At 43.8% G+C, this 12,466-nt stretch overlaps 1 protein-coding gene across 1 annotated transcript in view; it reads left to right on the top strand.

The window, feature by feature from the left end:
* The window catches only part of Kif27 (kinesin family member 27), a 63,769-nt gene that overhangs the window by 35,215 nt on the left and 16,088 nt on the right, over nucleotides 1-12,466 (top strand). Inside the window, exons 12-13 of the mRNA XM_051194179.1 lie at nucleotides 4,382-4,495; nucleotides 6,231-6,407. Of these exons, the coding sequence (XP_051050136.1) occupies nucleotides 4,382-4,495; nucleotides 6,231-6,407 (291 nt within the window). The remainder of the gene's footprint in view (nucleotides 1-4,381; nucleotides 4,496-6,230; nucleotides 6,408-12,466) is intronic.

Raw genomic sequence — 12,466 nt, forward strand, 5'->3', positions numbered from 1 at the left:
CATCCACTCCTCCTTCAGAAAATCCACCCCTCCCAGGGATGTCAGCAGAACATCTTAATTACAATAAGGCTGTATGGGGCAATACAGGAGGAGGAAAATGGTCCCCAAAGCAGGCAAAGGTCAGAGAGAGCCCCCACTCCCACATATGCAGAGCACCTAGGTTCAACCCACATAGGCCCCATGATGGTTGCTCCAGCCTCTGTGAGCCCCTGTGAGCCCCTGTGAGTCCTGACTAGCTGATGCTCTGGGCCATGTTCTTGTGTCCTTGACCCCTCTGGCTCCTACAATCCTTCCTTGACACCCTTCACAGGGAGCCTCTGCCTCTGCCTAATGTTTGGTTGTGGCTCCTTGGATCTGTTCCCATCAGTTGCTGGATGAAGTCTCTCTGATAATGATTGTGCTAGGCACCAATCTGTGAGCATAAGAGAATCATTAGGACTCATTTCATTGACTTCTTTTTTGGTAGTGTTTGGTTCTATCAGGTCTCCGGGCCATCCAGCCTGGCCCTCCAGGCAGTCCAGGCATGGAGCATGGATGGGCTCCCTCCTGTGGAGTGGGGCTCCAGTTGGACCACTCATTGGTTGGCCACTCCCACAAGTTTGGAACACCATGACCCTTGCAGGCAAGACAAGTTGTAGGTTGAAGGTTTTGTGGGTGTGTTGAAGTCCCAGTCCTGCCTTTGCCTGGTTAGAGAAGACCACCTGTTCAAGCTCCATGTCCCCCATTACTAGGAGTCTTCGATAAGGTCAGCCTCATAGATTGCAGGGAGTTCCCACTGCTGGAGGTTTCCACATTGCTGTCCCAAGTGCCCCCACCCTAGTTCCAGTGTCTCTCTCAGCCCCATCCCCTCACCTGACCCCCTGTTCCCATCCCCAGCAGCCCCAGCCCACCCTCCTTACCTCTCCCCTTTCCCCTTCTCAGGGAGGTCCATGCGTCTCCCTTGAGCCCTCCTTGTTACCTAGACTCTCTGGGTCTGTGGACTGGAGCATGGTTATCCTTTACTTTACAGCTAATGTCCACGTAGAAGTGAGTACATACTATGTTTGTCTTTCTAGGTCTGGGTTACTTCACTCAAGATGATTTTTTTTTTTTCTAGTTCCATCCATTTGCCTGCAAATTTCATGTTACCATTGTTCTTAACAGCTAATACTCCATTGTGTAAATGTGCCACATTTTCTTTATCTGTTCTTCATTTGAGGGACATCTAGGTTGTTTCCAGTTTCTTGCTATCATGAATAAACTGCTATGAACACAGTTGAGCAAGTGTCATCCTGGTAGGATGGGAGCGTCCTTTGGGTGTATTCCCAAGAGTCTTGAGGCAGACCGATTACTAATTTTCTGAGGAGCCGCTATACTGATTTCCAAAGTAGCTGAGCAAGTTTGCTCTACCCCCACCAGCAGTGGAGGAGTGTCCCCTTTATTCCACATCCTCTCCAGCATGAGCTGTCACTTGTGTTTTTATCTTAGCCATCCTGACAGGTATGAGATGGAATCTCAGAGTTGTTTTGATTTGCATTACCTGGTGGCTAAGAATGTTGAACATTTCAGTGTTTCGTGGTCACTTTGAGATTCCTCTGTGGAGAGGTCTCTGTTCAGATCTGTACCTCATTTTTAAATTGAATTATTTGGTGTTTTGTTGATTAGTTTCTTGAGTTCTTCATATATTTTGGAGATCGTCTGTCAGATGTGGGGATGGTGAATATTATGACGGTTTTCCTACTTTTTTTTGCTGTGTCTGCCCTTCCCCCTGCTACCCTCTTTCACCCCATCTCCCATGAATCCTCTTCCCTTCCCCTCACCTCACTCCACTCCAGTTTCCACGCCTTTTCCTTTTGCTGTTGTTGTTACTCAGTGTCTCACTTGGGTTGTGTGCAGGAGCATGCACTCATCACCAATGGCTACACCACTGAAGAAAGGGTTTACCCTCCCTTGTAAACTATTAGCTGCTGCTAAGTCCTTGTTGAGGGGCGGGGTCTATGAGTCCCTCCCCTTTCCATGGGACGGTGTTGAAAGGCCCAATCATATGGGGTCCAGTGTTACTCTTTGTTTTCTTTTAAGACAAGGCCTCCAACTCACTATGTAACCAAAGATGGCCCTGGTGAACCCCTGACCACATAGGCTCCACTCCCTGACCACTGGGATTGCAAGTGTGCACCGCCATGCTCAGTACATGTGGTGCTGGGAACTGAACCCAGGACTTCCTTCATCCTAGGCAGGCCAGTCCAGCTACACCCTCATTAACTCCCTGTAATGTTTTTGATGCACAAAAGCTTTAAAACTTGAGTTTCACTTTATATATTGCTTTTGACTTTTGGTGTTAAGTCCAAGGTAGTGAAGAACTTGCCTGTATTTGTTCACAGAATTTATGTGGTTGTCGCTTATACAGTCAGGTTGTTAATCTTCGGTGTCAGTTTTCATATATGATGTGGCACACAGGCCTGGCTTTATTCTTTTGTGTGTAGAATTGCGGTTGTACCAGCACCATCTGTTGGGGACACCGTTCTTTCTTCCTGATGGAACTGATGAGGGCGTGGTCAAAACTGACTGTGGACTGGGAAATAGGGGTATGTTGGGTAAAGGGTAAAAGGCTGGATGAGTAAGTCCAGACATCCAGTGGGTAGACAACTGACAACAGTCAAAGAATGTTGTATTTAAGTAAGCTGGATCTGAGGACTCAGACTTGGAATTCCCACATCCAAGAGTCTGAGGCAGGAGGATTGCAAGTTCAAGGTCAAAATAGGCTACAGATTGAGATCCTGCTTCAGAAAGCTTGACTCTCCAACTCCAGGGATTTGGAAGAGTAACGGAACAAGGTAGCAGATACTCATGCTGGTTCTCAGGGTTAGGAAGGCCAGCGTCAGAGCAGAGGAGAGCACACAGATGGAGGTGTAGAAAGAAGGGGGGGGGGACGTGACATGAGGCAGCTAACGTAGGGCAGGCGGAGGCCAGACACCCAGGACAGCCAGCACCAGGGAGGCGACGCCTGTGGGTAAAGAAGGCAGAAATGAAGTGAATTTTACTAATAAAAGCCCCCCACACACACACTTTCAATTGCTTTCTCTACTTGTTTGTGTTTGCAACAGGGTCTTAGACTGATCTCAAATCATGGTTGAGGGTTAGGGGACAGGTGTGTGTTGCTACTATGCCCAGTGCTTTTCATACACAGTGTCTTACTATGTAGCCCTGGCTGTCCTGGAATTCACTATGTATAAACCAGGTTGGATTCACTCAGAGATCTGCCTGCCTCTGCCTCCCCAGAGCTGGTATTATAGGTTCACTTAAACTGAATACACATCCTCTCTCCCTCCCTCTCCCTCCCCCTCTCTCTCACTATTGTTGTTTGGGTTGGCCTTAAACGTGAGTCTCCTAGTTGAGCCTCCCAGGCAGCATGATTGCAGGTGTAGGTGATGCTCAGCTAAGTACAGATTGAACTGATGAGTTAGAGTTGCTGCAGGAGTAACTAAATACTCTCATCCTCGGTACTTGTCCACCACAGGTCAGCAGGAAACACATTTAACCAATACCTGTTCGGACCTGACTCTCGGAACATTGGAATAATCCATAGGTCTCTTAAACTAGAAGGCCAGGTCCCTCAGTCTCTTCCTCCCTTAATTTCCTTCCTGATTCAGGTGTCCGTAGTGGGAAAACCCCATGAGTATTGGGCTTCTTGATTTGGCCCTTAAGATATAAAGGGAAGGAAGTTAAAGGAGTTGGAGACTGCTCTTTTCGAGGCTTTGTTCTGCCTGATCTCATAAGGCTGTTGTTAAGCTGCAGGCTCCCATTTTCAGAAATACTTGTTCCTTTGACTTTTGCACTTGTGGGCATGTATGTGCATATGAGGTCAGGTCCTGCAGAGGTTGGAGACATCTGATCCCCCAGAGCTTGAGTTATAGTTATAGTGGTTGTGAGCCACCTGCCATGGGCTCTGGGAACTCAGTTCGGGTCTTCTGTAAGATGAGCGCCCACTCCTAACTACCAAGGCACTGCTGCAGCCCGAAAGTCACCCTGCACTGGAAACCCACCCTGTACTGTGAGCACACACGCCCGTGGCCACAGCCTCAGCAAGGCAGGAAAACACGTGGGGATTAGGGACGCAGACAGTGAGGAGGGCCAGTTTTGTTAGTAACCCTGCCGTCACGGCATGAAGTTAAAGTAGCCCCACTGTTCATCTCATGTTGTCCCCTGTAACTGGGAGAGTGAGTGCGAGGAGGTTAGAGCGATGGCGCGTGGCCCACGCGTGGCTCTGGGGTCTGACCTAGCATTGAAAAGGGATGAGGCGGTGGGGGATGGGAAGAGGAGAGAACAGAGAAAGTGTGTGTCTGTGTATTAAGTGAGAGATGGGTGGTACAGTGAGTAAGGCATTTTTAATTTCTCTGTACAGGAGCTGCAGTTAAAAAAAGGACAAGGAGACGGTCAGAGCACAAAGGCCGAGGGCCTGGGTGGGTTTGACTCGAACAGAAGAACAGGTCCTTTCAGAAGCGTGGAACAACTCCAGGTCGGTCAGCTCTGTTCACTGTTTCTAATTCTCTTCAGTTTTTATGAGAGTCTAACTATAGGTTAAAGAGTAGCAGATTCTGAATAAAATCGTAAAATATTAGATTTTTTTGTTGCTTCTTTGTAAAATGCCCTGTATTTTTTTCAAAAATTTTTATGAAATGATTTCTTACACAGAAATGTGAAATGTGTTATCTTCTTATGTTGGCAGAAGTTATTTATCTGAATATTGTGTGAAATCCATGTTCACTAGACTTATTCCCATTGTAGAGAGATTTACTCTCAGAGAGACAGATATATTTTTGAACTCCAGAGCCCTACATCCAGCAGAACCACACTGTTTGTGTACTAAACATACTCAAAAGCATTCTGGTGTCATATTCTAAATAAAACCACAACCATAAACTAATTTTGGAGGTCAAAGATATTGAGGTATTTAAGAAAAACTGTATTTAAAATTACAAAATTACAATCATATTCAGAATACAAACACATTTATTGAGATTTTTAAAATATTTACATTTTACATATTTTCATAGTGACATTTAGAGTATGGATGTATTACCACACAGACCATCTGCATTCACAAATATCTTCAATTGCCTTGTTTCACCTGGAAACCCACTCACTGTAATATGAACTGAATTGTGGGCTTCCTGAGGCCCTCTCCCAGGTCTGGGCTGCACTGAAGCGTTTGAACACTACTCCCCACTTGTGGGAATTGCAGGGCAGCTGCTGCTTTGGGCGTCAGTGTAGCGTGGGTTGATAGTGCCTGCAGGGCCACACACGGTAGGTCTGCTGTAAAGTCGGCTGGCCTTGCATCTTCCTCTTTTCGCATGCATTTTTATTACTTTCATCTTCTTGTTGTAGCTTTGTGACAAGGTCTCAGGTAAACACAGATTACTCAAACTTTCCTGTGTAGTTGGATGACCCTGAACTTCTGATCCTGCTTCTACCTTTGGAGTGCAGGCTTGGGACACCATGTCTGGCTCCTTACTGTCTTAATATAGATTTCTAGGTCTTTCTTTGGGGCCTATTGATGGACTGGAAAATAATACCATTCTGACTATTCTATTTATTTGTTGTTTTAGTGGCTTTAATGACATTTCAGTGTGCTTATGATAGAATGTATTTTAGTCATGTTTTATTTATATTTGTACTTTTTCTGGTTGTGTTATCAGAAAACGAACAGATTTTGTATATCCTTCTACCCTTTCATTTAATTTTGTAGCATTTGAAGTTGACACTCTACAAAGTAGTTTTTTTTTTTTTTTTCAGGGACTATTTATTCCATTGGTTGATTACATCTGTTTAGTTACTCGTTTGACGTTTTGTCAGATGCTGTCTGCAGGCCAAGCAGTAATCAGGGATCGGGAGCTGAAAATGCTGCCCTTGCAGCCTATCCCACAGCTCAGGTGGGAGGGGCGAGCAACTGTCAGTGAAGCATGTGGAGGCATGACCTCCACGACGTGTGACAATACCCAGTCTGATTTTAATAGATGTGAATTGCGATGCCTTGGTCAGGCAAAATTAGCTTGAGTGCAACACTGTAGGATCATAAATTTTAACTTCCCACAAAACAGCAAGAACAGCATGTTAACCAGAATCTGGGGAGCCAAATGGGAGTGTGAATTGCTCTGATAATTTTGGTGTTCATTTTAAAAATTTCAGAGACTTAAATGATATAATTTTATGGTAGTGGGGAGAAACAAACCATAGTGTCTCTTTTAACTTAGAAATTTGATGAGCAGAAGAAATGGTTGGATGAAGAGGTAGAGAAAGTTCTGAGCCAGCGCCAAGAACTGGAGATGTTGGAAGAAGATCTGAAGAAGCGAGAAGCCATCGTCTCCAAGAAGGAGGCCCTCCTACAGGAGAAGAGCCACCTGGAGCACAGGAAGCTGCGGTCCAGCCAGGTACCCACTTTTAGCTTATGCACTTGTGGGGCATGTTCTCTCTAACAGGTAAACTCAGAGCTGGGGAGATGGCTCAATGATGAAGCACTGGCTGCCCCTCCAGAGCCTAGGTTTGACCCCTGCGCGCACACACACACACAACTGACAGCTTACAACCATTAATACTCAACTCCTGTCCTAGGGGACCCTCTTCTGGCCTCTTTGGGCACCAGATACAGAAATGGGACACAGACACACATTATTACACCCATAAACAAAAATTAGAAAAATTAAAAGATAACCCACAAGCTTAGTAATTTGCTTTCCATTCTCGGGTGAGGACCTGAGTTCAGATGTCTGGAAGCGTTCACTTGTACTTTCTGTATCTGGAGGGTGGGGATGGGGTCCTGGGCTGGGCTGCTGGTTCACTGAGCTCCAGGCTGAGAGACCCCGCCTCAAAACATGTGAGCAGGCCATTGAGGAAGACACCTGGTGCTGACCTCTGGCCTAAAACACATGCTCACATATGTGTACACAGACACACATACACGTAAAGATAAACTCATGCTCACGTATGTGTACACAGACACATACACATAAACTCATGCTCACGTATGTAAACATAGACACACACGTAAAGATAAATACATGCTCACGTATGTGTACACAGACACATATACTCATAAAGATGAACTGTAGTTGAAAGCCACAGGAAGATTGTCATTCTCAGTATATTCTGCTACTTAAAATCAAGTGATGTCACCAAAGCATTGCTGCTCTCAAGTGACAGGCCACTGTTCTCCAAGTGTAAAATATGCAGAGCATAAAAGCTGCCTTTGCCCAGTGAAGCCTGGTCTGACCCTGAGCATCTGCCTCAGTGTCTGGTGCTAGGATTATAGGAATATGCCTACTACCTATGGTCATGGTCAGCTCAAATTTTACTTCAAAATGCACTTTTTGAATTTATAATTCAGTGGCATTAATTCCTATAATGTTGTTTACCTGTCACAACTATATCTCTCCCCCAAGTAGAAGCCCTGCACCCTTCCACAGAGCTTTCCTTTACCTCCCTCCTGGCTGCCTTGCATTAGTAATGTCACAGGAAATTTTAAACAAATTGTTCTGTATGGTATTTTATAGTGGGCATTGGTAATTTGGAAAATGTTTTCTGTGTCACTACCACATTAGGGGCTTACAAGACTCATATAAAAGAGAAAAAGGATTGTAGAATGGTGGTTTGTATTTTATTAGTTATAAAGACTTGAGAAATGTCATACGTTTCCTATGTGACTTAGTAGTTATATGAACAGGTCTGCCTCAGTCCCAGATTTTCAAGAGAATGATTGCACAGGTAAAAGCAGCAAGAACTATTTCTTGGCTTATCTGCATGTATTTTTGCTGATAGCATCTGAGTTGCTCAGATTTGAAAATGTAACTTCACTTAGAGCTGGTACTGGGTCCTGACACACACATCAGTAAGCATGTAGCCCTGAGGGTCTGAGTTGATGGAGCTATGGTCTTAACATTGCCACATCAGGACCTGTATTTGACTCTGCCGTGTCACCCATTACGCAGTCGGGTTGGTCACTGAACCTGTACAGGGTTTGGCTGGCCCCTCTGCCAAACATGATTCCCGATGGGACATCTAGGTAACCTGCTAACTGTCAAGGCCAGGTTATAAAACCAGTCCTTCAAAATATGTAAAATAGCAGCAAAAGATTAACAAATCAAAATTGTAAGTGAATGATAGAAGAAAATTATCTAGATCTTTAAGATATGTTCTGTTCACAAAAGAGAGAAGAAAATAAATGAATGTGGAGAAAATATTTTCTTAAGATGAGTTTAGGAGTTGAAAAAAGAAAAAGCATCAAACAGCTGTTTCCTGATTTTAGAGAGTTGTAGGTTTTTTTTTTTTTTTTTTTTTAAGATTTTGCTTTTTAAAACTAAGTGCATATATGTATGTCTGTGTGAGGGGTATGTGCAGGTGTCCTAAATAAAGAGTGTAGCACATAATATGTGTGTCTGTGTGAGGGATGTGTGCAGCTGTCCTAAGTAAAGGGTGTCAGATTCCCTTGGGGCTGGAGTTACAGGTGGTTGTGATCTGGGTGTTCAAAAACACACTTTGTTCTTCTGCCAGAACAGCACATGCTGTTAACTACAGAGCATCCCTCCAGCTTTTAAACATGTAATTTTAAAAAGCAGGGACTCGTTGAGACAAACAGGAGGTATAAATGAATGAAAGCCACCTTGATTCTTTGAAAATTTTAATCTTTTCAGAAAAAAAAAAGATTTGATTTTTTGTAGTTTTTGAGGAATATTTACAAGGCTTCAAATTATGCATTTCCGACAAGGTCCATGGTAGGTTGAATGCAAAGCAAAGCGCATTGTATACAGCTAACTCAAGCCGAGCATGTTTTTTAGCACCTGTTAACCTAGCATTCCTGAGGTAAGATAAGAAGATGAGTTCTGGGCCCATTTGGGCTGTATGTCATGTTCAAGGCTAACCTGGGCTACACAGGAATACCCTGCCACAAAACAAAAAATTAAAATATATCACTGACTTGCAAATAAGAGCTAAAACTATAAAACTGTTAAAAGAACACATAGTCTGGACTGCAATCATTATAAAATATTTTTTAAGATTTATTTTTAATTATGTGTATATTTCTACATACATGTGCCCACAGAAGCGAGAAGGGAGTGTAACACCCATGGAGTTGAAGTCACAGGAGGTTGTGAGCCACCGTGTGGGTGTGGGGAGCAAACCCTGGGTCCCGCGTGAGAACAGTGAATGCTCTAACTGCTCAGTCGCCCCTCTGCCCGTCTTGGTGGCTTTTGAGTGGTGTTGTCTTGGATGTTACATCTAAATCACAGCAGGGAAAGAAAAAACAAACTGGACTTAATAGTAAAAATAGTTGAGATTTAAAAGACACAACCGGGAAAGTAAAAGCATGGCTTACAGAATATAGGAAAAGCATTTACAAATTCTTGATCAGCAGCTTTGGTAATAAAAGGGTGACCCACCTGCTGTGCAAGCACTTGACCTGAAGGAAAAGTGAACTAGGGGACACTAGGAATAGAAGGAGAAGCTGAAAAACTTCAGGAAAGACTCATCTTCAATGCGGTTAAAAAAAAAAAAAAAAAAAAAAAAAAAAAAAAAGAATTCTGTAGCCATAAAACAGTACAGGTCATTGAAGACATGAAGGAACCATTAGGAATTGGAAGGGTAAACAGAAAGGGCTGGAAACATTTGAAAGTGAATTAGAAGAAAAATCATTAGAAAATAAAGAGGGAAATTTTCAGATAAATACAGGAAACCCAGCACTGAAGTAACAGGGAATCCAAAGAGACGAATCAGAGAAAACACACAATGTCGGGGAAGAAATGGCTCAGGGTCAGAGCCCTGGCTGCTCTTGCAGGGACTCGGGTTCTGTTCCCAGCAGCCTCATGGTGGTTCACAAAGCATCTGTCTGTAACTCCAGTTCCAGGGGATCCCATGCCCTTCCTAACCTCCTCAGGTCCGGCCCCCAAAGGGAGTGGTGCTGTTAGGAGGTGTGGCCTTGTCAGAGGCTGTGTGTCACAGTGGGGTGTCCTTTGCTCAGTGTGCTACTAGTATCACAGTTCACGCCCAGTTGCCTTGAGATCAAGATGTAGAATTCTACAGCACTTGGCTGCCTGCACACTGCCATATTCCCCGCCATGATGATAAATAATTGTCTAAACCTCAATGAAATGTCTTCCTTTATGAGAGTTGCCATGGTCAAGGTGTCTCTTCATAGCAATAGAAACCCTAAGACAGTGCATATACATACATGCAGGCAAAAATTCATATAAATTAAAAAGAAAGGTTTTCCAACATACTATGAGGTTCTAAAATAAACAAGCCCATTAAGGGCTCAGCACGAAAGTGTCCAGAGCTAAGCTTTGTGGAAAGCCTTATGTGAATTGAGGAAAAACAAATATTCCAACTAGAAAAAAACTAGTCACTTGTCAATCTTAGAAGCCAGGATGGCAGTGGCCTCTCCACTTCCTTCATTGGAAGTTAAAACATCTGAAGCGGTCTTCAGATTCATGAGGAAAATGATCTCAACTAAGAGTCCGCTTCTCAGCCTCAGTTCCTAATGAGTGTGAAGATGGAGTGTCTCCCCTCAAACCTGCTGGGGCATGGATTCATGAATGTCAGGGCTTCACTTACGGAAAGGCAGCGCTGTGTCTGAAGACATTACTCAACCTGGGCTCCAAAGGAATGGGAGGGATTGGCCCAGTGGCTGAGGGAGCAGCCATCAGACTGATCCCCAGAGCTCGCGTGGCAGAAGGAACGAGCTGATTCCCTTCGCCTGTCCTCTGACTCTCACACTTGTGCTATCACACACACTCACACACGTGCACACACGCGCATGTACACAGTGAGTAAAAATAAATGTAGAAATAAAAGATAACATTGAATACAATTCTTAGAGACTGATTAAATGAAAGTGAGATTTTACAATTTTGTTGAAGAATTAGTTATAAGGTACAAAAATATCAAATGTAAGTACCATTTTTTACAGACATAGTCGTAAGTTTATAATGAGGAACATGAAGCTCTGATATGACTTACAGTGGGAAAATAGACTAAAAGGACTCAGGAAGACTTATTTTGGAAAATGGTTCTGCTTTTTATTATGATATGGCAAACTTTATGATAATTTACATGTATGTTGGAAACCATATGGAAATATATAATACAATCTTTACAAATTATTTTAATAATGGACATATCCATATGTGAACACATTCTTAGATTTTTCTTACTGTAATAAGAATAAAAAGTATGCTGAAACACACCAAATATAAGCCTCTTAAGAAACTAGCAGTTTTACCACGTAATGAGCTAAGGAATAAGATAATGAAAAAGAGAATACTGCTTCTCAAAACCTCTGACTTTTTTTTTTAACTGAGTCTGAGTGTTTTGCCTGTCTATATACTGCACGATGTGTGTGCACTGTGTGTATGTGCATGAAGTGTGTGCAGTGCCCAGGGAGGCCAGGAGAGGGCACCAGATCCCCTGGAACTGGAGTTACAGACATTGTTAGCCGTCAAGTGAGTGCTGGGAACTGAACCTTGATCCTCTGCAAGAGCAGCCAGTGCTCTTAACCACCGAGACACCTCTCCAGCCCCCATAACTTCACACGTCAAACCCATATATTTTTAAAGAACCATTAAATTTAAGATTTTAGTTGATGTACCCCTTTAGAAAGTTGATGGAAGAAAATAAGAGATAAAAATAGAACCGTTTAGTATCCTGTTGATGTCCTTCCTGTTTTCTAAGCTGTCTGGGTTTCTTGTAACTTTTTCGATGCGGTGGGTTTGTCTTTTAGGACTTAAGCACAGATAGTCTGAAAATATCGGCTCGTCTGAACTTGCTGGAGCAAGAGTTGTCGGAAAAAAGTTTGCAGCTTGAAAGCAGCACAACGGAGGAGAAACTGAAGATTTCTGAGCAGGTTCAGGCTCTGCAGAAAGAGAAGGACCAGCTGCAGAGACAGCGAAGCAGTGCGGATGAGAGGCTTAAGAGTGGCGGAGCGCTGTCCCCCAGAGTAAGTCAGTATTCTTTGGAACTGGAGTTGTTGTATGATGGGTGATGTGGGCGATTTTCTTGCAAACGATCATAAACCTGATAAACCATTTCAAGACTGTGTCCGCTAATGCATTCATCTGGGATCTGCTTGGTGGTGTAAGCCGTGCTTTGATGAGACAGATGTCCACAGAACAGCGCCTACATGGACTCCCTGGCATCACCAGGCACGAGGGAGCCACCGCAGCCCCTGAGCGTGGTCTCCTCAGCTCTGTCTCACCTGGCGTCACAGAGCACAGAAAATCACTGGAAAGCCTTTCTATTTATCTTTCCAGGAGAGCACATAGCTTGTTTTCTCTTTCTCACATATGCACATACAATGGTGTGTCTGTAAGGTCAGGCGACAACACGGAGGAGTCAGCCTCCCCCTTTACCATGTGGTCCTCACGGGCAGACTTGGCCCTCAGGTCTGTCATCTTTGATAATTCTGGTAGGTAGTTCACTACATAAAACATTCCTGTGGCGT

Source organism: Phodopus roborovskii, unplaced genomic scaffold (genome assembly GCF_943737965.1).
Source record: "Phodopus roborovskii unplaced genomic scaffold, PHOROB, whole genome shotgun sequence".
NCBI lineage: Eukaryota > Metazoa > Chordata > Mammalia > Rodentia > Cricetidae > Phodopus > Phodopus roborovskii.